General features: G+C 34.8%; 2 protein-coding genes across 5 annotated transcripts; both read left to right on the top strand.

The window, feature by feature from the left end:
• The first annotated feature begins 52 nt into the window (after nt 1–52).
• Nucleotides 53–7,160, top strand: LOC130728543 (putative pentatricopeptide repeat-containing protein At1g13800). 4 transcript variants are annotated; one of them, XM_057580049.1, is made up of 9 exons: nt 55–546; nt 751–2,896; nt 2,998–3,067; nt 3,500–3,579; nt 3,685–3,838; nt 5,506–5,584; nt 5,761–5,841; nt 6,389–6,538; nt 6,958–7,160. In XM_057580049.1, the coding sequence occupies exons 1-2, from the start codon at nt 242–244 to the stop codon at nt 2,816–2,818; spliced, it is 2,373 nt and encodes a 790-aa protein (XP_057436032.1). In that variant the 5' UTR covers nt 55–241; the 3' UTR covers nt 2,819–2,896; nt 2,998–3,067; nt 3,500–3,579; nt 3,685–3,838; nt 5,506–5,584; nt 5,761–5,841; nt 6,389–6,538; nt 6,958–7,160. The 4 variants fall into 4 exon arrangements, with proteins under 4 accessions (XP_057436030.1, XP_057436029.1, XP_057436032.1 ...); XM_057580048.1 differs by having other exon boundaries at nt 56–546; nt 748–2,896; XM_057580047.1 differs by having other exon boundaries at nt 53–2,896; nt 3,738–3,838.
• Nucleotides 7,161–18,996: 11,836 nt separating this feature from the next.
• On the top strand, nt 18,997–25,112 carry LOC130728541 (phosphate transporter PHO1 homolog 9-like). The gene is made up of 13 exons (XM_057580045.1): nt 18,997–19,723; nt 20,254–20,578; nt 20,677–20,725; nt 20,810–20,881; nt 21,020–21,149; nt 21,537–21,657; nt 21,774–22,032; nt 22,412–22,516; nt 22,610–22,654; nt 22,891–23,040; nt 23,802–24,083; nt 24,312–24,451; nt 24,708–25,112. The coding sequence occupies exons 1-13, from the start codon at nt 19,165–19,167 to the stop codon at nt 24,802–24,804; spliced, it is 2,334 nt and encodes a 777-aa protein (XP_057436028.1). The 5' UTR covers nt 18,997–19,164; the 3' UTR covers nt 24,805–25,112.
• Nucleotides 25,113–26,561: the final 1,449 nt, after the last annotated feature.

The following is a 26,561-nucleotide window of genomic DNA, read 5'->3' as shown; positions in this document are numbered from 1 at the left end:
GACTAATTGCGGCACGCTCACGTGTTTAATGAAGCTTATGTGATTTTATTTTTTATTTTATAAAACTTTTCCATCTTAGATTAGTGATACAATTATCCTAACCCAACAAAAACATAGTCATCTTGTTGGCCCAAAAAAAAAACATTTAGACGGCGCCAACCAAACCTGGTTTTCTGTTTCCGCCTCCGTCCCCTTCCATGCCGCCGGAGAAACCACCGTCCACGTTGTCTGTTGAGAATCCATGCGGCTTCTTCCTCGGTTCAAAACCTGTCACTACTCCAACTCCTTGAGGTTTGCATCAACTGCACTTGCCCACATCGATTTACCTTCATTCTCAGACACCCCACCTCGAAGTTCCTCACCTTGTGTCCCTGAGCTTCACAAGGACACCTCCAACGTGCTCCAAACGCTTCACCGTCTGCACAACCACCCTTCTCTTGCTCTTTCCTTCTTCACTCAGCTCAAGCAACAAGGGGTGTTCCCTCACAGTACCTCAGCCTACGCCGCCATTATCAGGATCTTGTGCTACTGGGGCTTCGATAAGAGGTTGGATTCTCTCTTCCTTGACCTCATTGCTCTTTCCAAACAAGACCCATCATTTGCAATCAAGAACTTGTTTGAAGAGCTTTTGGAGGGGGATGGTATTCATAGGAAACCCCACTTGCTCAAAGCATTTGATGGGTATGTTAAATCTTATGTTAGTCTTAACATGTTTGAAGAGGCTTATGATTTCTTGTTTCTAACTAGGAGGCTCGGGATTCTGCCAAGTATCTTGAGTTGTAACTTTCTCCTCAACCGTTTGGTTGCACATGGTAATGTGGAGAGGGCCTTGGCCATTTACAAGCAGCTCAAGAGTCTTGGTTTGAGCCCCAACAATTTCACCTATGCCATTGTAATCAAGGCAATGTGTAGGAAAGGTTATTTGGAAGAGGCAGATCATGTGTATAATAAAATGAAGGAAGCTGGGGTGAATCCTGATTCCTATTGTTGTGCAGCATTAATTGAGGGCATTTGCAATCGTCGTAGTTCTGATTTGGGATATAAAAGGCTCCAAGATTTAAGAAGGATGAATGACCCTATAGGGGTTTATGCCTACACCGTTGTTATTCGTGGGTTTTGTAATGAAATGAAATTATATGAAGCTGAGAGTGTTATTTTGGACATGGAAAGCCAGGGGTTGGTTCCTGATGTGTATATTTATTCTGCATTGATCCATAGATATTGTAAGAGTCATAATCTGCGGAAAGCTTCAGAGTTATGTAGTCAAATGATTTCAAAGGGTATAAAAACAAATTGTGTAGTTGCTAGCTACTTCCTTCACTGCCTTGTTAAGATGGGCAAGACCTCGGAAGTGGTAGATGTGTTTAAAAAATTGAAGGAATCAGGCATGTTTCTTGATGGGGTAGTTTATAATATTGTGTTTGATGCTTTGTGTAGATTAGGCAAAGTGGACGATGCAATAGAAATGCGGGAAGAGATGAGAGTTAAGAACATTGATTTAGATATTAAACACTACACAACCCTTATTAAGGGGTATTGCCTTCAGAATAAGCTCTTAGATGCCTTGGATATGTTTAGTGAAATGATAAAAAAAGGTTTTGCACCTGATATTGTCACATATAATGTACTAGCTACTGGGTTGTCTAGAAATGGCCATGCTTGTGAGGCAGTTCGCATTTTGGATGATATGGAGAATGAAGGTGTGAAGCCAAACTTAGCTACACACAAGTTGATCATTGAAGGTTTATGTTCAGAAGGCAAAGTTGTAGAAGCTGAGGCATATTTGAACAGTCTAGAAGGTAAAGGTTTTAAACTTGATATTGTGACATATAATGTACTAGCTGCCGGGTTGTCTAGAAATGGTCATGCTTGTGTGGCAATTTGCATTTTGGATGGTATGGAGAACCATGGTGTGAAGCCAAACTCGACTACACACAAGTTGATCATTGAAGGTTTATTTTCAGAAGGAAAGGTTGTAGAAGCTGAGAAATATTTTAAAAGTCTAGAAGATAAAGGTGTGGAAATCTATTCTGCGATGGTGAAGGGCTATTGTGAAGCAGACCTTGTCGGAAAATCGTATGAACTTTTCCTTGAGCTGTCAGACCAAGGAGATATTGTAAAAGAAGATTCTTGTTCCAAGCTACTTAGTAAACTCTGTTTTGCAGGTGACATTGACAAAGCTAAGGAGTTGCTGAAGATCATGTTGTCATTGAATGTTGCACCTAGCAACATAATGTATTCTAAAGTATTAGTTGCTTTGTGTCAGGCTAGGGATGTAAAACAGGCTCGCTCTTTGTTTGATTTTTTTGTTGGGAGAGGATATACTCCTGATGTTAAAACTTACACAATTATGATAAATAGTTATTGTAGGATGAATTCCTTGAAAGAGGCGCATGACCTCTTCCAGGATATGAAGAGGAGAGGGATCAAACCTAATGTCATTACCTACACAGTTTTACTTGATGGAAGCTTTAAAAATGCAGCGACATCAGATGTTCGCACCATCTGGGGGGATATGAAGCAAATGGAAACAAGTCTAGATGTTATTTGCTACACTGTTTTGATTGATGGGCACATAAAGACAGATAACTCTGAAGATGCAAGTAACCTATATAAAGAGATGATTTACAAAGGACTAGAACCAGATACGGTAACATACACTGCTATGATTTCTTCCTTCTGTAACAGAGGGCACAAAAAGAAAGCTTCTATATTGCTTGATGAAATGTCTTCAAAGGGAATGGCACCAAGTTCTCATATCATCTCAGCTGTAAATCGCTGTATTCTAAAAGCTAGAAAGGTGGAAGTTCATGAGTAGTTTGTCAGCTCAGACTGCCAGTGCTTGGATCTTATCTCAAGTTCTACAATCTATCTGGTCAATACTCAATACCTAAAGGTGAAACATAATCTTACGTGCTATTGAATAAATTACAAAGACTTATGACTGAATCATTGATATTTAAGTATCACACTGAAAGGTTGTGTTGGATTCTACAGATTGGAAAGAAAAGAGCTTTGCAGATTGCAGATTTTCTTACCAGCATGTCTTTGTATATACTATATAGAGGTATGGACCTGCCTTATACTGATTTAAATTATGTGATATTGTGAAATTATTTTATTGCATGACATTGGGATCGCCAGTTTCGTTTATCTGTTAACATCACATTCAATTTTTCATTTATCCGTTAAAGCTTTAGCAGTTTGGTTTTGAATCTTCTTCAGATCTCTTTGTTCCTCCATAAATTGAAGAGGAAGTTTTGATAAGTTTAACCCGGCTGATTTACTGTGGTCATTACATTGTGAAATCCTGGTTTTTAAGTACTTAACTAATTATTTCGTTCTCCAAATCATGCTAGTTCATTCTAACACTTGTGACAAAATTTTATTTGTTTTCTGTTGTAAGTGCACAACTTATGTGAATGAAAATTTGTCTCGAGTGTTATTGATTTTTACTTAATTTTTATCTAAGTTATAACATGGGAACTTTGATTGCTAGATTTGGCCTTTCTCATGGTTATGAATTCATTTTGTGCTACATATATTTTCACTGGAGTTGTCTGCATTCTTCTTTATCATGTAAGTTATTATTCTTCAAGTTTGCTTTGTACGTTTGGCCATATTTTGCCATTCTTTTAAACTATAAGATAGTGATTTCTTGCTTGATGTTAATATGATATTCAGGAGTATAAGTATATTTAAACAAAAAGAATTGCTTGTTTATTCATTCAAGCCAGAGCCTGTATTCCTGTTCCACCTGGAAGCACCTGTAATGATGCTGTTAGCGCTTCTCTCTGATTCAGTTGCCTGTCGAAGCAGCTAACTGCAAATTCTAACTGTAAGCATTTATCTATAATTAGTTATTCGATTTAAATCCTGTTTCATTGGATAAAAGCTTAGCCTTCTTGGCAGTGTTGTTAATTGCGGATCACGGAAAACATCAGAAAGCAAAAAATCAGCTCATATAGCATTGCGGGCAAATAACGGAAGACACATAGCAGTGAAATAAGTAAAAAATTGTATGAAGTTAATCTTGTCTCAAGCTGTTTGTGCAAATAAAAATAGGATGCATATAATAATTAAAATAAGAGAAATAAGTCAATAACAAAGAGTGTAAAAACAGAGTTTAAAAGATAAACCTGAGTCTTCATAATGATAAAAAAAAAAACAAAAAGAAAGTGAGTGCTAAAACAAAACAGCAAACAGAGTGAAAAGATAGCTTTTAAAACAAAACCGCAAAAACAGGGTCTAAATAGAACATGAAAGACAGGAAAAAAAAAAGAAAAAAAAAAGTAAATAAAAGACCATGAAAATGAAGAACAATGAAAGAGATAAAAAACAAAATAGGTAAAGGAAGAGGGAAAAAAAAGCAGAGCATGACGAACATTATGTGAATGAGAAAGCTGTGTAGCTGTTGTTGGTGGCTGAAACTCATCGGAAACTCGCCGAGAAGCCTACTCAGAGTCGCCAGAGATGATAGAGAGAAAATAGTTGAGGTTGATGGAGGAAGAGGAGCGGTTTCGTGTTTACGGGGTTATGAGGAAGAGAAGAGGTTGGTGGCTCCTGAATCCTCACGTAGGAAGTTTTAAAGGAAAGAAGCCAATGTGCCAATTACGTGAGCCTGGTTTCGCAGTGTTAATAAACATTGAACGTACTTCCGCTATGGCCGTGTGACGGTGCAATAGTGCCTATAAAGTTTTACGCAACATAGCTGTGTAGTGATAGTGGCTAGGCATTTGGGCAGTATGCTATAGTGCTATTGCACCACTATTTCCGTTATTCGACAAACTGCTCTTAAGTTCATTGATCTTTGATGGGCTTTCCATAAATAACAATATAGCATTGTTTGTTCTTTCCATGAATAACATAAAATTCTGTGCATTTCATGATGTAAATTTTAAAATAAACATGATTACAAAACCCAACCCGTGCCTTTTGTGGAGGAGTTGCAACCTAGCTGGTCTATTACAATTTTGAAGGTCATTCATGTCTACAAATGGATGTGATTCATGAAGTTGAGATCAGGCTTGTTAATAGCGCGCTATAGCCTATAGCGTAGCGCCCTGGGGGTTCACCGCTACTCCACTATTCACCGCTATTTGCCGCTATAGCACCGCAATAGCGCTCGAAATAGCGCGTTTTGGGCTTGCCGCTACACTACGCTATCAGCCATTAACAACCTTGGTTGAGATGAGGAATGATAGGCATTTGGATCATAGAAGTGGAAACTATGTGGATCAAACTGCTTCTGACACTTCGCTAGAGAGCTTTAGACCAACTTGGCTGTAGATCCTGGATCATGTTAAGATCAATGTGACCACACCAGACACTCCAGCATGTACTAGTGATTTAAGATTTACACCTGAAAATATTAATCAAGTAATTAGTGATTACATCTAAAAAAGAAAACCAACCTTATTAATGATACAGCTAAGGATTACATCGAAATAGCTCTTAGTGCTAGAATAAGCTACTTACGCAACTTGTTCGTTTATTCCCCTGCAGGTTCAGACTTCAGAAGCAATATTTGTTGATCTATGTCATTTTTCTGTAAGAGCAACACAGTTTTGTGAAACCAGAAATTGTAAGCTATCTTTATGATGTTTCTATAATCATTTGAATTTTCTTTATGTAATTGTTATACAGATTGTCTTCACTTGTGTCGTAGTTCCCTGTTTCCTCCTTGCTTAAATTGGTCAAGCTGCGGATTTGCTGAAGAATCCCATTCTTATTCAAATATATTCTTTGGTTATGTTCCAGGTGATACTTGCTTGCCATATGAAGCCTAATCATGGTACCAGAATTGCTGGAATCCATCACCCTCCAATGACCCGTCTTTTGGTAATTTTCTCATCCTTTTGTTTTTTCTATTTTTAATGTATAAATCTTGCTGTTTCCTTTAATGGATATGGGATATTTTCACTCTGAAATTCTAGGTTTTTGTTATGCTTCTCTCCTCTGTTCTCTTTCCCTTTCTCTTTCTTTGCTTCCTTTAGCTGTTGTTTAAACTCCTTGTATAAGACTTTCTAGTGTGATTCAAAATATGATGATTCTTGGTATTGATGCTGGGAGGTTCAATAATTCTGAAAGGGATGCGTTGCATGGATTACCGGACTTCGCGTATCAGGTTCATATTGTCAGTGGCTGTTTGCCTATGCTTGTTCAACATTGGTTCCAGATATTCTGTACTCTTAGCATGGGAAGCATTATCTGTTATTGCTGTTTGTGATGCTTATGCTTTTCATTATGTTTTAGTTTCTTCCTGAATCTAAGAGCCCCCTTTAACTTGACTTGATCAACAGTAATACAAGACTCCTTAGAATGAGTGTATGTTAATGTGCTTGCCAGTTGCCACATGCCAGATTGATTGTTTTCTCAATCTGTTCAGGAAAAACACATTGGCATGTTCACTAAGCAGCAGCTGCACTCAAGGGGAAAGTTATCTTATATGCTTGATGGAGATAAACTCCAGCATGGACTGAACAAGAATCTTGGTTTTAAACCTGAGGACCGCACTGAAAATAATTGCGCAGAACTGGTAAGCTTGTTCCTGTCAAAAAATTGTTTAAGGAAATGAGTAAAATGAACCTGAAGTCAGTTTTAAGTTTTTAACTTGTTGATTATTTGGCTGTGTGCCAAGGATAGACATCCGAGTGATTTTAGTAGTCTAGAGTCTAGACTATTAAATTTCTTTTCATCCCCTGGAGCATCCTGTAATAGCTATCCATGAATTTTTGCTATTAAAAACTATATGGTTAAATGAGTGAATCAAAAGAGTACAGTCTTAGCTGATATCTGTTTTATCATGGCTTTTTTGGTTCACTATTTTTAAGAAGTTGAAATATAGCAAGAAATATCTATTTGGTCATATTGTTCCCAAGTGTACCTTTTGTTGTGTCCAAGGTGTTACTCACATCATCACATGTATTTATTTTAACATGATTCTGTTGTTTCCAGATAGAAATAAATTAATAAAGCAGGAAGGTAGACTGGTAGAGTTTGGCCAAAGTAGCTTCTTACTTGGAAGAAAAAAGGATTTCTTGAATGTTAGGAAGTTGATAGTTGTATCTGTTGGCTGATTATTTGTAATGTCAGTTTGCTCTATATGTAATTTGTGGATTGATCTACCGATTAATGGAAAACAACCTTCTTGATCCCAACTTGGATTATCATGTTTCATTTTTAAGGTCTTATAGGGATATTATTTGTTGAGTGGGCCAACCAGCCCATGGGGTAACATAGTTAACAAGAAAAAGTTTTTGTCAAATATAAGATTCATTGGTTGACCTGACCCACACGGCTGTTGTAGGCTTTTGGCCCTGTGGGTTTTTCTTATTTGAGATTTTTTTTCCATATGGGCTCTTTTGACCTTTACCCATGTGGGTCAAGGCCGAGTGGGGTGCGATGGGCTGTTTGGACAGCTCTACACATCTTAACTGAACCGTCAATGATGGAGAAATAAGGTTTTGTCATGTTTTGACCAAAAAAAAAAAGTTTTGTCATGTTGACTAAGTGTCTGTTTGGTTTTCAGTTGGGTGAATGTGAAAGCACATTCACTCAACCCAACAAGTGCATTCCGTTGGCTGAATGTGCATTGGAAATCGTGATCTCGAATTCCAATGCTTCAAATAGATTTTCTAACTGATAATCAAACAGGCACTAAAATGTTGAACAATGTTAGTTTAACAGAAATTTAAAACTACGATGTGTTTAAATATCAGTTGAGTAAGTGTAAAAACATGCTCTTCTCAACTCATAAGAAGAGTTTCATTTGTTTTTTACTTTAAAGTGCGTGCTAATATAAAAACAGATTCATCTCATTTGCTTTTTATCCAAACATTTTGTTATGCTAACTAAACACTCTTAATTCCAATTCGTGCATGTTTGATTTTTAGTAAAAAATCATATCATGTGCATTGAAATTTGTGCACGTGTATTTATTTTAACGAGGCAGCATGAAGATTTTCCAAAGTCATTGAACGCCAATTGGGTGTGTGACCCAAACACGTTACAGTGTACATATAAATCACATAGTTTGAGGGTGGTGTTGGTCCCAGTTCTACAGAGTTTAACAGAATAAACATTGCAGGCTTGATCCAATATTAAAACAGTCACAACCTTGTTTTGTCACGACTAGAGCATATCATGCAGGTGATTTTGGCTCCACTCCAAGAAAGTCCCAATTTTATAGATTCATATTATAGAAAAAGAACCTTATGTTATGGTCATACTTAAATTTGAAGATGAAACAAACATCAGTAGAAAATAATTTTGACCAAAAGGTACGAATGGATTGCAGTATAATATTTACATCAGGTATGATTGGATAGAAGAATTCGGTGTCTATTCTATTATTTGTTAGTTTGTGTGATCAACAATCTCTAAATTAGAAAATGAGTGGTGGACGTAGGTAGAATGTATACACTACCTTGATATTTGAAGAAGATACATCGAGGATGTCACGAACTAATTATTTCAAAAGTTTAAACTTTTGAATAAATAACATATGAATGATTATATTTTTAACACGCATTCTTACATAAGAGCTCATTTTGGCTTAAAGCCTGAACAATACTCCATCTGTTCCAGAAAGTTTGTAGTTTTAGATTGTGACACAATAAATAAGAAAGTAATAATTATTGATAGTACAATTTGATTAGATTGCTCTTATTTATGGTGTTCTATTTCCAAGGATAGTAGTAACTATATCAAGAATTACAATAAACATAGTGGATAAAAAAAGTTTAATAAATAAGGGTATATATAGAAGGGGAAAAATGGGAAAAAATACATTGAAATCTTAAAACAACAAACTATTTGAAATATTGAAATCATACATAAAACTACAAACTTTTTGGAACGGAAGGAGTAATGCACAACCCCACCTTAGGAGTGGAAATAGGCCAAACAACTTGTTAGGGCTCGTGGCTTGACCCGTCAAGGACCTAACTTGACTAGATCCATTTATTAAATGACCAAACTTAGACTTTTAAAAAAACTTAATTAACTAAAAAGTTAGTTTAAAACTTGTTTAACTAGATAGACCGACATGTTTACATAATATTATTTTTATTTATAATAATATAAACAAATGGATATGCAATATATATATAAAAAAGACTTATTAGTTCATTGGTTAGCTTGCTGATTTACTGGTCTCTTTAAGAAGACATTTTCTGTTAAATATGTTCGTAAACATGCTAGTAGGCCACTTGATCATATATGCTCTAATACCACGTTGTAAACTAATTATCTTACAATCTTAAATGATTAAGGAAAAAACACATAAATAGTAATATTTCTCACCGAATATACATAAAACGCGTATAGACTACAGATTGTGATCTCTGGCACGATCACTGATACAAGACAAACCAGAAAGCCATTATAGATTTTATACTGAAAAATTGTATTAGTTGGAGAAGTTGGAAGGAGATGGTAAACACGACACTGACATATATAGCAGACAAGTCGGTGACACAAAAGAAACTTCAAATTATCCTATATATTAGATGTCTTGTAACTTTTTTTCTTTGTTTTTTAATCTTCTTTAGTGAAATACTAGAAAATAAAATAATTAGTACACATCCACATAGCTGACACACCTAATTAATTGGGACTAATGAGACAGATGATTTCAATCCAATTAATTGATACCAAGTGTGAAATAAAAAAATAAAAAAGTGAAATAATTAGTGTAATAAGAAGAAAGAGATATAGAAAAAAAAATTGTTGGGGGAGAACTACCTATTTAATATGACCTCAGAGCCTCAAGGGATTAGTCTCATGGTAGCCGGATGTGGGAATATCTTGAGGAAAAAAAAAGTATTTGTAGAGAAGTCTATATTGATTGAGTGTCTAAATTTCAGTACAGATTGCTACACTTGTTACTTATTAACTGGTCACTTTGAAGGAGAAAAAAAGTTTGTTCTTATATATTTGTCTATTTAAAGTTTTAAGATAACATTAAATAATGTATTTTCGAAGAAATGCCCTTGTAGGAATAATAAATGAGGAAATATAAAATACATTCTAAAGAGTAAAATAGGAAAACAAATAATATTTTCCTGAAAATAAACAAAATAAATGTGTTTCTTTTCTCAAATGTAGAGTTAAATACGAACGTACTCCGGGGGCGGATCCCGACCTTATATATTAGTGTGGCTAAATATAAAAGAAATTATATACTAAAATATATTGAAAATATTTTTTTTAAAAAAATAAAATATTATAGATAAAACCATGAGATAAAGTTTCTCATGGAAATAGAAAAGTTTACGGTCCAAGAAGACTAGACTTACAGAATTGTGAATGTACATAGAGAAATTATATCTCTAAGAAATTTAAACAAACTCTTTAAACTATTTTAGAAGAATTTGTTGGTTCTATTAGGATTAGATGTTGATGTTAAGTTATCTCTTAATTTCTCTTTTTTAAATTGTGATTTTTAACTGTGAAACGCCAAAAATAACTTGCAATTAGAGAGGCGGGTAAAATCAAAACAATAAACTTTAGATTGAAAAGGAGAGTCAAAACAGAATGTTTGTGAATCAGAACATATCCATGAACTAGTGTGGGCACACGCGAGAATATGAAACTACGTTTAAAACTAACCAATGTAGACTCTAAATGCTCGCAGAGTTGCAGATTGGTTTCTCTTAGCAAACTAATGCAAAACTTGAGACAAAGTTATAATTCACCAATCAATGATTGCATATCTTCTTCAATTATATTTTTTCAGCTGAAATTGCTTTCTCCACAGTTCTTTTTTGAACCTTGTACCTTCAATTTGTTAATGTCAATAACCCTAAGTCCTAAATATAATTGAGTTTAAATATAATTTGTTCTGCCTCACTCAGCTAAAAAAGAAAAAGGAAAAAACTGGTGTGGCTTTCTCTTGGGTCCGCCCATTACTCCCTGTCTCCCTAACATGTAATATGTCTCATTACAAAAGTTGTATTCTCACACTGTCCAACCGTATGTTTTTAATGCAATTTAATGTTTTTAACTCAATTGAAAAAACCCACTTTTAATGTTTCGAATGCAATTTAAAGCCATTCATGTAAGAAAAGACAGTGCAACCTTAGCTTTGAACACACACACCATATTAATTCCCCATGATGAATTGGTGGTACTACTATGTTAAAGGGTGGTGAAGACTTAGCAAGGTCCTTTTATTAGAGAAAATCTTGATTGATGTGTCTTGTATAAATAGTAACAAATTATTTTCTTGTTAAAAATTTCATATGCATGCTTGATGATAACATATTCACAACCAATTCACATCTTTATCAAGCTCCTCTGTAATTGGAACGCAAGTTGACTAGTTGAGTATGGTGATGGTCCCACTTCCACAGAGTCTGATAGAGATTACAAAGCCAATATTGAAACAGCTACAATTTTGTTCTTTTTTGGCTGTGAACAGCCTTAACCCGTTAACCGTGTCTTGACACCACCATCATCGCATAATGCTTGGTGATTTGGGCTCCGTTCTAAGAAAATAAAATTTATATAGTTTTTTTTAGGCTTAAAGGGTCCAAAGACCCCTGAGATTACAAAGGGAATTAAATTCAGGACCTAGAAAATTATTTCATCAAATTGGGTCCCTAATTTTTTTTTTAATTCAATTAAGGCCAAATGTTGCCACATCTCAATTTTGGCCCCGTTTGGATAAACAGCTTAATTAAGCGCTTATGGTCATAAGTGCTTATGACATAAGCGCTTATTCATAAGCTATTTTTAAAAATTTATTGAAATAAATTAAAAATAAGCTGTGTATAAGCATAAGCTGTTTTTCATAAGCTATCCTGAGTAGCTTATGAAAATAAGCTGAAAATAGCTTATGGCAGACCATAAGCTGTTTGCATAAGCTCTCCCAAACACTGGCATAAGAGCTTATGCTGTCAGATAAGCTCAAATAAGCTCTTCCAAACTGGGCCTTTGTCCTAGTCACCTTTATCACGTGGCTTTTTAATTAGAAAAATTAATTAAAATTTTAATTTTAATTCCAAGTCAGTTATATAAGCAGAAAAAAAAAACTTAATAAAATCCTAATCTAAATAAAATCCCTAATCTAAACAATAACCTAAACTAATCTAAATAATAACAAATCCCTAATCCAATCTGGAAAAAAAAAACCTCAAAACCTAGAATGATGTTGAACAAGAACCAATGGATCCCAAAATTTGGAGCAAATTGCCACCTGAAAACCTAATCTCTTCCTTTCTCTTACTCTCTCACCCTCAATTCCACCGCCAATACCCTCTTTACGACTGCACCTGCGGCACCTGGCGCAACATCTCCCTCTCCCTCTCTGACTCTTCACCCTCCTCCTGCGCCAACGTCGTCTCCTACGGTGGCCTCTTCTGCTTGTCCGATTCCACGTCATGTTCCTTGCTCATCTTCAACCTTCAAGTGGATGATTCTCTGCTTTGAAGGACTTCACAAGGGAGAGCCTCTTATCCAATTCGAGTGGGTCTCGCAACCAATTTTATGTATTGGCTCTGCATCCTAATAAAATTTGTTGCTTACCCAAATGGCTTTGGATCTGGGTTCAAAGTGAGGGGACGAGAGAGATGGGCGAGAATCGTGTTTGGATTTTCAGAGATGAAGAAGGGTCGAAGTCGGACCCTACTAGTGGATCTGAATATGCCCTGATGGGTCTGTCAGAACTGCCGCAACTCCCTCTACATCGTAGGCGTCGATTTTTACGCCGACAAGTTCTTCAACGACCCTTCTCGCTCCAGTTCCTCCCCTTTCCCTTTCCCCTCTAATTATCGTTACAATCATTCATTATTTAACGTTCATCTTGATCAAATTTTCATCATTGTATAGTGAATTGATTTTATCTATGATTTCTTTTGGGGAGTTTTCGTTGATTAGGCTAAGCTCTGTTTTAGGTGCAGCATTTTGTGTTTTTATTGATTAGTTTCTATTGTTTAGGAATTTTATTAAGTTTTTTAATTTTTTTTCTCCTTAAATAAATGAGTTGGAATTAAAAAATAAAGTTTAGGTTGTGACACATAGAATAAGAAAGTAATTATTGATAGTACAATTTGATTAGATTGCTCTTATTTATGGTGTTCTATTTCTAAGGATAGTAATAACTATATCAAGAATTGCAATAAACATAGTGGATAGAAAAAGTTTAATAAATAAGGGTATAGAAGGGGAAAAAAATGGGGAAAAATGCATTGGCATCTTAAAACAACAAACTATTTGAAATATTGAAATCATACCTAAAACTACAAACTTTTTTGAACGGAGGGAGTAATGCACAACCCCACCTTATGAGTGGAAATAGGCCAAACAACTTGTTAGGGCTCGTGGCTTGACCCGTCAAGGACCTAACTTGACTAGATCCATTTATTAAATGACCAAACTTAGACTTTTAAAAAAACTTAATTAACTAAAAAGTTAGTTTAAAACTTGTTTAACTAGATAGACCGACATGTTTACATAATATTATTTTTATTTATAATAATATAAACAAATGGATATACAATGTATATAAAAAAGACTTATTAGTTCGTTGGTTAGCTTGCTGATTTACTGGTCTCTTTAAGAAGACATTTTCTGTTAAATATGTTTGCAAACATGCTAGTAGGTCACTTGATCGTATATGCTCTAATACCACGTTGTAAACTAATTATCTTACAATCTTAAATGATTAAGGAAAAAACACATAAATAGTAATATTTCTCACCGAATATACATAAAACGCGTATAGACTACAGACCGTGATCTCTGGCACGATCACTAATACAAGACAAACCAGAAAGCCATTATAGATTTTATACTGAAAAATTGTATTAGTTGGAGAAGTTGGAAGGAGATGGTAAACACGACACTGACATATATAGCAGACAAGTCGGTGACACAAAAGAAACTTCAAATTATCCTATATACAGTGTTATCAGACTCGGACAGGTGATCGACTCGGTCGAGGCACTGGGTCAATGAGTCAATGGTTCAACCACTGGGTCACTGGTTGAACCGTTTGACTCGGTCGACACTAAAAAAATTAAAAAAATTCATAATACCATATGAAAATGTCACAAATACCATACACACAAAAGCAACAAGGAATGTTTTACCACAATAAAATGTCATAATTCACAAATAACTTTAGTGTAATTGAATTTTATTTATATATTATTTTGATAGTGTTACAATTAAATCTATTACATAAAATAATAATGATAGTATTACAGCTTATTGTAACTAACTTGATGTAATTATTTTGTTTTTGTATAAAGATATTATATATTATTGTAAGTTTGTTTTGTTCGAATCTTTCAAAAACAAAGTTTGTTTTGTTCGACGTTGTAACTTATGTTTAAAAAATGCTAACTATTATAAATAGATTTTTTTGAAATGTTCTTTTTATAATAGTAGTTTATTGTTCCTACTTTATGGTCTTCTTTTTAGTTGGGTCGATGGGGCACACGCCCAAGTAGAAAATACACGGTCCATATTTTTTTCTTACAAAAAAAGCCATTATTATACTTTGTTAAAAGTTTAACCCTATCTCTAACTTCAACCTTTCATCCTTGCGCCGCCTGTGTCCCTGTGCCTCCACTTTCTTACTTTTTCAGTTTTCTTTAATTTGATACACAAGGAAGAATCCTTGTCTATTTTTATTTTTCAGATTTCTGTTACATAAGATGAAATACTTCCTTCTTCCTTATCTATTTTTCTCTCTATGGAAGGTTTCATCTCTCATTTTAAAGTATTGCTACATTTGTGTTGTTCAAGTGACCCCTTCCCCTTTCTGGTGTCTTTAGAAATGTTCTCTGATGATGAACAAGAACTTCCAACAAGAGTGGAACCAAACCGAGTTCCACATATCTTCTTGAGATCACCTCTTTGTTCACTGATGATGGAACCAAGTGAAACATCATTGACAAACAAGCTTTGGTAGCAGAAGCCCCAAACTGAGTTCCATTGTGCATTGTTCTGGATTTTTTTTTTCAACTTTTCGGTCCAACCGTAGCTCCGGGTCACCGGTTTTTATACCGACCCGGACGGTTCAATCCGGTTCAAGGCGAGCCGATTGCATGCCCGATCCGTTGCTCGACTCGAACCGGTCAGGGGTCCGGTTCCCGGTTCAACCGGTCAAACCGGCCGGTTCGAGCCGAGTTTAATAACACTGCCTATATATTAGATGTCTTGTAACTTTTTTTCTTTGTTTTTTAATCTTCATTAGTGAAATACTAGAAAATAAAATAATTAGTACACATCCACATAGCTGACAAACCTAATTAATTGGGACTAATGAGACAGATGATTTCAATCCAATTAATTGATACCAAGTGTGAAATAAGAAAATAAAAAAGTGAAATAATTAGTGTAATAAGAAGAAAGAGATATAGAAAAAAATTGTTGGGGGAGAACTACCTACTTAATATGATCTCAGAGCCTCAAGGGATTAGTCTCATAGTAGCCGGATGTGGGAATACCTTTTGAGAAAAAAAAAAGAAAAATAAATTATTTGTAGAGAAGTCTATATTGATTGAGTGTCTAAATTTCATTATAAATTGCTACACCTGTTAGTTATTAACTAATCTTTTGAAGGAAAAAAAATTTGTTCTTATATATTTGTTTACTTAAAGTTTCAAAAGAACATTAAATGATGTATTTTCAAAGAAACGCACTTATAGGAATAATAAATGAGAAAATATAAAATACATTCTAAAGAGTAAAATAAGAAAATAAATGTGTGCGTTTAAATTACAAACGTAATATGTGTGTTTCTTTTCACAAATCTAGAGTTAAATATGGTGTGATCATTAGAGGACGTTATTATTCTTGTAGTAGTGTATCGTATTGCTGGCTCCATGATTTTGTTACCAAACTTTGATTTTGTATTTAGTTGTAGAATGACTTTTCCAATTCAATGATACTCTTTTACGTTGCTCGGTTTTTTTCCACTGGGTTTTGCCGAGCAAAGTTTTAATGAGGCTATTTTTTAGGAATTTGTCCTACTCATTCTGTGGGGTGGTGATGGGTCTTTTTACCACAAAGTAAGGTGTGGTTTGGTAACCTTGATGTAGTTTCAATTCGTTTTGTACTTTATTGGCTTAATTGCACTTTTCGCCCCTGATCTATCACTATTGTGCGATTTTAGTCCCCTTATTTTAAAACTAGCGATTTGCATCCCACATATTTTTACCGTCAACAATTTTGGTCCTTCTGTTACTGTTCCGTCCAAAATTTGACAGAAATGAGTGATTTGAACTTTATTAAATTAGCTGGCACCAAAAAAAAAATTTCAAGTAGATAATTAGTATACACATCATTTTTATTTTACAAATAATACATTATAACCCCAAAAAAAATTAAAAACAAAATCCCCAAACCCTGATTCCTATCATCTTCAACTTTCAGCCCCCACCACCATCTTCAACCTCCAGCCCCCCACTCGCATGCCACCACCACAACGTCCCCTCCGGCCACCATGCCCCCTCCCTCCAACCCTCCAAACGACGAACTAGACCACAGCAATCCCTCATCCTCCACCTTCATAGCCTCATCCCCAACTTGCTCTGATCTCAATGACCCTCAACAACCCCTCAATTCCTCACCTCACACCGCGAGTCAAACCACCTTGTGCCACCGAGTATGGCCGCGACGACCCAGCGTTTTGCAGATCGATGGAGGCGAAGAAAACAGAACAATAAGCAAAGTAATTGTGTGTTTAAGCTTTTGGCTGAGGTTTGATTTCTGGGTTTTTTTGAGTTAAAAGTGAGGGAAGAAACTGAACAATAAACAAATAACTCAAAAACTAAACTGATTGTGTTGTTGGGTGGCTAAGTAACTCAAAAACCAACTCAATTTCACACTCTTCTTGTTATGTTTTTGTTAAAAAAGAAACTTTGATGAATTAATTGGGTTGGTTACGTTGTTGAATGAGCAGATTTTAGCCTAATAAGAAGAAGACTGATGGTAGTGGGATGGTGAGAGATGGCGGTGAGAGGGAAGAAGAAGATGGTGGTTGAGAAAGGAGGAAGAAGAACTGAAGAAGCGATTGAGATTTTTTTTTGTTTTAATTTATTAATTGAAATACAAAAGTGATTTGGATAATAATTATGTATGTGGATCTATGTTTTGGGTGTCATGTCAATCAATGAAGTCCACATCATTCAATTTAGATGGAATATTGGCAGAAGGACTAAAAGTGTTGACGGTAAAAACATGTGGGGTGGAAATTACTCGTTTTAAAATAAGGGGACCCAAATCGCACAATCGTGATACATCAGGGACGAAAAGTGGAATTAAGCACAATCGGTAGAAACTTTGTCTGATGCTATTTTTGGATCAGACTATTCATATTAATAATATTCATTTCTTTTTAAAAAAAATAAATACGAACGTACTCCCTAACATGTAATATGTCTCATTACAAAAGTTGTATTCTCACACTGACCAACCGTATGTTTTTAATGCAATTTAATGTTTTTAACTCAATTGAAAAAACCCACTTTTAATGTTTCGAATGCAATTTAAAGCCATTCATGTAAGAAAAGACAATGCAACCTTAGCTTTGAACACACACCCCATATTAATTTCCCATGATGAATTGGTGGTACTACTAACTTTTTTGCAGCACTTATGTTTTTATTGTTTTTAATTTTGCTCTGTATTTGTTTTGTTCTTTTTCTTTTTTCTCATTTATTAGGTTAAAATACCCCTTGTACTTCTTGATCAATGCAAATTTGCTTATCTTTAAAGGGTTTTTTTTTATAGGCCAATGTTAGTTGTTAATTATTAGTAAATTAATTCATTCACCAGGATTCGAACCCTGGCCCTTCACCCTGCAAATCCCTTCATTCCGAGCTACTTCCCCTACTGTGTTAAAGGGTGGTGAAGGCTTAGCAAGGTCCTTTTATTAGAGAAAATCTTGATTGACGTGTCTTGTATAAATAACAAATTATTTTCTTGTTAAAAATTTCATATGCATGCTTGATGATATATAACATATTCACAACCAATTCACATCTTTATCAAGTTCCTCTGTAATTGGACCAGCTACAATTTTGTTCTTTTTTGGCTGTCAACAGCCTTAACCGTGTCTTGTCACCACCCTCATCGCATGCTTGGTGATTTGGGCTCCGGTCTAAGAAAATAAAATTTTTATAGTTTAGTTTTTTATAGACAAATGTTAGTCGCTTGCTGATGCTGATGAATTTACACTTTTTTTCCTACGTTTATGTTCATTTAAAGACAATAAAATATATTGTTATCCACATCAAATCCCTTATTTGCGCAAAAACAATGAATTGAAATTAAGAGTTAGTCTATTATAATGTCTGAGTTTTTAGAGATAGGAAAATAACGAATAATAATTCATAGACATCTAAATAGTAGAAACACCCAAACACCCCTTTTTCTTGCTGATTTGGCCAAATAATACACTGAACTAACCACCTAAATACACATGACTAACCATAAAGCACATAACCGTGTAAAGTTGAAATTCCTAAATTAGGGATTTGGCCAAATAATATACTGAACTAACCACCTAAATACACATGACTAACCATAAAGCACAGAACCGTGTAAAGTTGAAATTCCTAAATTAGGGATTTGGCCAAATAATACAATGAACTAACCACCTAAATACACATGACTAACATTTATGAATTTCAACTGAGTTTACACGGTTATGTGCTTTATGGTTAGTCATGTGTATTTAGGTGGTTAGTTCAGTGTATTATTTGGCCAAATCCGCAGGAAAAATGGGTGTTTGGGGTGTTTCTACTATTTAGATGTCTATGAATCATTATTCGAAAATAACACCAAATCAGCAATTTGATTGGTAAATTAAAAATCTGACCTCGATAACATATGCATAAAACCCCTTAAAGGCCGTGACCGTGATTGTAGGACACAATAATAATAAGCACGTTCTTTGTTTATGTGACAATGACAAAAACCATTCTGGATTTTATATGGAATAGTTGTATTAGTTTGATAAGTTGGAAGGAAATGGTAGCCACGACATTGACACACCAAGAATTAGGTGACACTTTAAGACACAGAAACAATGAACATTCCAAGTTCCAACTCATATCTTAGATTTTTTTTTTCTCTTAATCTTCTCAACTCTCAAGCTCAGAAAATGTGCCTCTAACTAAGCAAAAGTTTCTCACAGCAAAAAAGATGAAGTTTGGGAAGGAATTTTCCTCACAAATGGTGCCAGAATGGCAAGAAGCATACATGGATTATCACTCTCTCAAAGCTATTCTCAAAGACATGTCAAGGTTTAATCAGAAAAATGAATCAACACCACCAATGGCTTCCACCCCAAAAGGGTCTCTAAAGAGAAGGTTAACTCTCTACAGAGCCTTCAGTGGTCTAACATCTCAACAAAGAGGGTCTCCAAGGAAGAGTGAAGATGAAGTGATTCTTGTTAGAGCAGAGGAAGGTGTAGAAGGTTCAGAAGGGTTGTACCACACCATATTCCTCAAGGCTTCTGAAGAAGGGGCAGAAAGAGACCTTGAGTTTTTTAAGAAGCTTGATTGTGAGTTTAACAAGGTCAATGGCTTCTACAAGAAGATGATGAAGGAAGCTGTTGAAGAGGCAGATGAGTTGAGTAAGCAAATGAATGCTCTCATTGCTCTCAGAATAAAAGTGGATAAGGTGGGGTTCAGAAATTCTGATGGCAGTGGAGCCTCTAATTTAACTTCCATGAAGCATCATGTAAAAGATGCTAGACATGGTAAGCCAGATTCATGTTCTTTCTTCAACATTGCCTTTTTTTATATCCCTTTATCCATTGTAGTAGCTGTATGAATGTGTTGAGGAAATTCTTTTGATCTGTAGAGTGAGCTTACAACATACAAATTCTATGCATTTGTTTTGTCATGATGTAAACTATAAAATGAACATGGTGAGAAAATCCAACCCATGTCTTTTGGGGAGGAGTTGCAATTTGTTAGATTTTGAGACTTTTCTCCTCTAGCTATAACTACCTAGTTGTCATGATAACCTAGTAGTTTAATGATGATTTTGTTGCTTTGGAAGTTGTTGTTTTACGGGTACAGACTTTCGGTGTGCAAGACCTTTCATATGGTCTGTCAATTTGTGTGTAAAAGTTTGTAACCTATCAATGAAATATATGTAACAGTCTATACAGAAGCTTGTAATTATCACTCGTCACTTGTAAGTCTGTTGCTTGCGTTTTCTGTATTTTTACCGCGTTCCTTTGTTTGTCTAACACAAGCTAACTATTCTATTACAATTTTGAAGGTCATTCCTACCTACAAATGGATGTGATTCAAGAAGTTGAGATGAGCAATGAAGGGCATTTGGATGATGGAAGTGGAAACTATGTGGAACAAACTCATTCTAACACTTCCCTAGAGAGATTTAGACCAGCTTCAGTGGAGATCCTTGATCATGTGAAGATCAATGTGACCGCACCAGACACTCCAGTATCAACCTTAAAAAGGCTTCTCTTGAGTTCAAAATCTGGCGAGTCATTTAGCAGCAAAGAGTTGAGAAAAGCAGAGGAGCAAATTAGCATAGCCTTAAAGGAATTTCATTATAAGCTTCGGCTTCTAAAAAGCTATAGGTTACATGAATTCCTCCTACTCCTACCAATTTTTGACTTCCAAGTGAGGATATCTTTATGTTTTACGAGGCTAATCTTTATGTTTGATGGGTATGCAGCTTCTTAAACTTGTTGGCATTCTCAAAAATCATGAAGAAGTATGATAAGGTCTCTCCTATACGATTTACATGATAATCTTTGGTTGCAATGTTCCAAGTATGGTGTTATCTGACTTATATTATACCACTACAGGTCAGTTCAAGGAATGCATCAAAGAATTACTTAAAGATGGTGGATAGTTCTTATGTTGGCAGCTCAGATGAGGTTCTACCTTAAAAACATCATATTCTCTTATGTTGTTTCAATTTTTTTCAAAGGCTCTTATGTTCTTTCAATTAATCAGAAGTTGTTTTCCAAACCTAAAATTCTGCCTCCTCCATCATGTGCTGTACAAGTATACAGGTTAATAGGCTCATGGAAAAGGTGGAGCATGCCTTCATTAAGCACTTTGCAAATGGGAATCATAGAAAAGGAATGAGAACATTAAGACCAACTTCTAAGAGGGAGCGTCATAGAATTACATTCTTACTGGGTATGGGCACCAAGATGTTATTGATTTTTAAATAAAGTTGGACATCGAACAACAATCAAGGCCTTGTGCAAACAATAAAGTAAAATGGACATGTAGTTAATGTTTGAATCTGCTTATTTTTTCTCATAATCAATTCTGGCACGAGAAGTTACTCACAGAAGCTTCTTTTCAGAATTGATTTTGCCTTTATAATCAATTTTAAAAAGATTTAAAAAATGCTCGTAATTCACTTCATCTCTTTTATAGTAGTTCTCATGTATGCAATCCTTGATTCCTTTATGCTCGCAGAATTTCAATTCTTTCAATCTGTCTCAGTACTATGCTTACAGAGAATAAGTAAGTTCAATTTAAATTCTCACACTTGCACTTGACTATTTTACACCTCAGGGTTGTTTACTGGCTGCTCAATTGCCCTCATTGTGGCACTTATTGTACTCATACACGCAAGGAAAATTCTAAATAGCGAGGGTCGTACTAGATATATGGAGAACATATTTCCTCTTTATAGGTAAGCTGGCATGCATATCTGGTTGAGCAGCCTTAAATTTTGATTTCTATAAGAGCTAAGTGTTATGAGTTCAATGATGTATAGAAACATGATTGATGAACTTCTGTTTTTTGCAGTCTTTTTGGATTCATTGTATTGCATATGATCATGTATTCCGCAAATGTATACTTATGGAGGAGATTCAAAATAAACTATTCTTTTATATTTGGCTTCAAAGAAGGAACAGAGTTGGGGTACAGAGAAGTCTTTCTTCTTAGCTCTGGCCTTGCAGTACTCGCATTGGCTGCTGTCCTCTCAAACTTGGACATGGAGATGGATCAAAGAACAAAGAGTTTCTCAGCATTTACAGAACTAGTCCCTTTAGGCCTTGTCATAGTAAGTTCTATGAAATATATTTTTTTATATTCTTTTTTAAATTTAATGATCTTATCATGTATTTGCTTTGAACCAACTGGTGGTTTGTTGACTTGTTCTACTGGTATATGATTGATTCCTCTTAAGCAAGGTCCCGGGTTCGAACTTCAAATCTTGTGTATGGAAAAAACTCCCAGCTTAGACAAGATTGCCTTCCGTGGAGGGTACCTGTATTGAAAAAAATAATTCATGTATTTGCTTTGACACCCAATTATATACTTGTGTTGAGGAAAGAAAATGTCTCTGTCTTCATGAACACATGCTATGCTATTGATGTTTTTATTTTAGTGTCCTTTTTTATTTTACCATAGACATGTATGCTAATGAATTTGTATTACAGGTTCTGCTTCTTATAACATTTTGTCCCTTCAACGTCATATATAAATCCAGCCGCTTCTTCCTTATCCAATGTGCATATCATTCTGTTTGTGTTCCACTTTACAAGGTAAAGAAAAGGAGAACTCCTATAGAAGACATTTTTCAGGCTTAAGCTCAAGATTTATGAAAGATAATTAATCTTGATTACTTTTGTTTTCAGATCAATTTCCCAGATAATTTCTTGGCAGACCAGCTTACCAGCCAGGTTTATACTTAAAGTTTATCATGCATATAATCTCATATTTGTTTGAGGCTGAATTTATTGCCTTAGCTTGCATCTTTGCTTACCTTTGTTCTCCTTCTAGCAATTCACATGCAATTCTTGAATGGAACTGATTTTGTTTTGATTATCATATCTTGATCCTCTACTAATAGAATCCTAAGCAGCTAAATTGGTGTAGATTTTTATCTAAGCCAGAACTGTTTTACTTTTGTGTTCAGGTGCAGGCCTTTAGAAGCTTGGAATTCTATGTTTGCTACTATTTCTGGGGAAACTTCAAGACCAGATCAAACAAGTGCCAAGAAAGTGACGTTTATAGAACATTTTATTTAATTGTAGCTATTATTCCATTCTGGATCCGTTTTCTCCAGGTATGCACCTGATACACTTAAAAAATATCACTTATTTCACTTATTTGCTAATCTATAAAAAGTTCAAAAGTTAACTCCTGATAAAAAATGGACAAGAAGTGTATGAAATTAGATTATTATCTTCCAAATGTGATACAAAAGTTCTCCTTCATGATAAACCATTTTGTCATGAGCTTCTTTTCTTATAAATTTTCCTTTCAAGGCCATCTTTTGGGGCATGTTTGAACAATAATGATTCATACATACCTGCATAGTTCAATACCTGGGAGGCACCCCAAAAAATTACATTCCAAAAATTCGTTTCCAGAATGTAATTTTTACACATAAGTTAAAAGATTTCAGAAACTAGTTTCCAGAATGTAATTTTGCGTTGTATCTGGAGTTTTTACATTCAAGAAACTAGTTTCAGGAAGTACTTTTTACATTCCGGAAGCTGGTTTCTATGATGTTAAATTCCAGAATGTTTTTCTTTTGTCTCAGAAATGTTGTACTATGCGGGTATCTATGTATCATTACTGCTAATGTGATGTCACGCTTAGAAGTGTATGCGGTATACACTAGAATCTATCCACTTTTATAGTGGTTGGATTCACGTTCAGATCTTTCCGAATCAATTCTGCTACCACAAAAGCTACTAGGAGTAACTTCTCTGAAAATCAATTCTTCTTCCAATGCGAAAATCTATTGTGTACCCAAACATGCACTTAATCATTGCCTTGTAATTGTAGTGAACCTAACATGAGACTTCTTGTTTAATTAAGTGCATTCGACGTTTATTACTTGAAGAAAGGAACATGATGCACGGTCTCAATGGGCTAAAATACATCTCAACAATAGTTGCAGTTGCCATGAGGACTACTAATGACTTGCACAGAAACATGTTTTGGAAAATCCTGGCTGCATCTTCTTCAGGGTTGGCAACAATTGTTAACACTTATTGGGACATAGTGATAGATTGGGGTCTGCTGAGAAAGAATTCAAGAAACCCATGGTTGAGAGATAAACTCTCTGTGCCAAACAAAAGTGTGTACTATATTGCTATGGTAAGTTGTTACTTCATTGCAAAAATGTGTGTTCTTTGGATCAGGATCCACTCAATTGTAAAAAAAATATTAACCATGTCAAGTTTCACCTTACCGTTGATTTTTATCAAATGTTATATGATGAAACTTGACATGGTCAAGTTTTTTCCCAATTGAGAGATCCATTTCGGTGTTAATCATTGTTGTTTTGGTTGTATTTATGTTTATGAATGGTCTTTTTACTTTTAGGTGTTGAATGTTTTGCTACGACTTGCTTGGATGCAATCTGTTTTAGGCATTAGAGAAGCTCCATTCCTGCATAGAACAGCTTTGACTGCTATTGTAGCATGCTTGGAGATACTTAGGCGTGGCATTTGGAACTTTTTCAGGTACTTTCTTTCACAGGATTTGAATTTGAAACCTCTCGGTTAAGGAAAATCAGACATATACCATCTTGGTAGTCAAAGTTCAATGTTCTAAAATTGGAAAATGCTAAATAGGTAGAATTGTTTTGCCAAACATAACTTAGCATTGGCTTGGCATGCTTATTGGCTCTTATATTAATGAGTGGTTCCTACAACTCTATTTTATTGCTACAAATACTACTGCATGTGTTCACAGGAGTTGATGTTTTTATGTGAACAGGTTGGAGAACGAGCACTTGAACAATGTGGGCAACTATCGGGCATTCAAGTCAGTGCCACTGCCTTTTAATTATCAAGAAGATGATGAAGATGAATAGGATTAGTGGCATGTTTGAATATGCCTTGAACTCACTCAAAATCAATTTTGTCACACAAAAGCAAAAGATAGTAGCTTCTTCCAAACCTCGTCGCTCAAAATTGATTCTGCTTCAAGGTGGGGAGACTCAAGAGGTTTCCAAACATGTTATGTGCATACATTAATATGTGAAACAAGACACCCTAACATGTTATGTGTATAGATTAGGGTGTCTTGTTTCATCATTTTCTGTTTTCATTTTCTATTTTCATTTTGTGAAAACAGTTTCCATTTTCAAATTTTTAAGATTTAAAAAATTTGTTTGGTTAACTTCTTGTTTTCTGTTTTCAGAAAATGAAAATGTTGGAAACATGTTTGGTTGAACCATTTTCAATAGAACTATATAATTTATATTATATATTAAATTTAAAAACAAACTTTAGATAACAACAGCACATTTATATTTTTTTATTGAACAATTTATGAATAAATTTACAATGAAAATTAATGAAATTAAGGATTGATATACTTATAATATTTTTTTAGGGAGATATACTTAAGATATGTTTGTTTAAAAAGGGATTAGAAATATACTTGTTGAATTTAAAATATGAAGTGCATGTAAATAAAGGCGAACTACTTTCTTAATGAATAAAGGCGGACTACTTTCTTTAGAAGTTTGTGTATTTGAATCTCGTTGATGTGAGGACGTTATTGGTAGGCGATCTCTAAGTACATGTGTAAGCAATTGAAGGTCTCAGAGATGTACTTTGTTCCATGGTGGTGACCGGAGCCGAACGCACTCAAATTTTTTATAAAGAAAAATATGAAAATTCAATAAGAAAAGGGAATTGAAGATATCAATAAATGAAAAAAAAAAACAAACTTGAACTTAAAGTAAATATACAGAGGGCATTACGGTGTACATTAAGATGGGGCACATGATGGGGTAGAGATAAACATTGCATAAAACTCCATTGACTTGTGCAAATAGAAGGAAGCTCCATTGACGTATGAAAGCTTCGTGATTATTGCAAAATATTAAAGAAATTACATTTACAGATTGCAAATACCCAGAATGGAACATAAGAAGAGACTCAAACCGTTGAAGATTAAAGAAATAAAAAAAGGGAATATATTGATTCCTCCACTGCAAAATAAAATGAGAAGAAATGAAGAATAAGCACCACAGACTCCACTGTCCACTGCACATATTAAAGCATCCACCAATTGCTAATACTCAGAGAAAGTGAGAAGGGTGAACCTTGGCAGTTGGTAAGATGAGACACAAAGTACTGGAACCATGAAAGAGAATCAGGTCACACGAGTCCCACATCGAATGAGATAGGAGAAAAAAGAAGAATGTGTTAAAAATTACAAGCATGCCACCGCGTTTTCACTCTTTCATTTTCATCCTCAATGAAAACAAAAACGACTTTTTTTCATTTTCAATTTTGGGCTTATTTCCGAAAACGTTTTCTAGGAAAATATTTTCTGAAATTCAAACAAACATGTTTTCACCCCTATTTTCTATTTCCAGTGAAAACAAAACTGGAAAACAAGCAAACCAAACATGCCCTTAGAGATTTTTTTTATATTCTTTTCAGAAGCTACTATGTTTAACAGATTATAAAAAGATGATGGTTAGACATTCATTCTTGCTCTTGCGACATTTAATGACACATGTAATTTGTGACGTTTTTTAATACCGCAAATTGTGGAGTTAAAAAACCAAAAAAGACAATTTAGTCTGTTTGAAACAATCATAATATGTATATT

Source organism: Lotus japonicus, chromosome 1 (assembly GCF_012489685.1).
Source record: "Lotus japonicus ecotype B-129 chromosome 1, LjGifu_v1.2".
Classification (NCBI taxonomy): domain Eukaryota; kingdom Viridiplantae; phylum Streptophyta; class Magnoliopsida; order Fabales; family Fabaceae; genus Lotus; species Lotus japonicus.
Note: the sequence above shows the minus strand (reverse complement) of the source record. Positions and strands in the feature narration are given on the sequence as shown.

Bases quoted from the DNA above. Each gene is read 5' to 3' on its own strand.
- LOC130728543 (XM_057580047.1), top strand. From the start codon at position 242: ATGCGGCTTCTTCCTCGGTTCAAAACCTGTCACTACTCCAACTCCTTG.
- LOC130728541 (XM_057580045.1), top strand. From the start codon at position 19,165: ATGAAGTTTGGGAAGGAATTTTCCTCACAAATGGTGCCAGAATGGCAA. The intron at 19,724-20,253 runs GTAAGCCAGATT...ACAATTTTGAAG, and splicing joins TGTAAAAGATGCTAGACATG to GTCATTCCTACCTACAAATG. The intron at 23,041-23,801 runs GTATGCACCTGA...TGTTTAATTAAG, and splicing joins TCTGGATCCGTTTTCTCCAG to TGCATTCGACGTTTATTACT.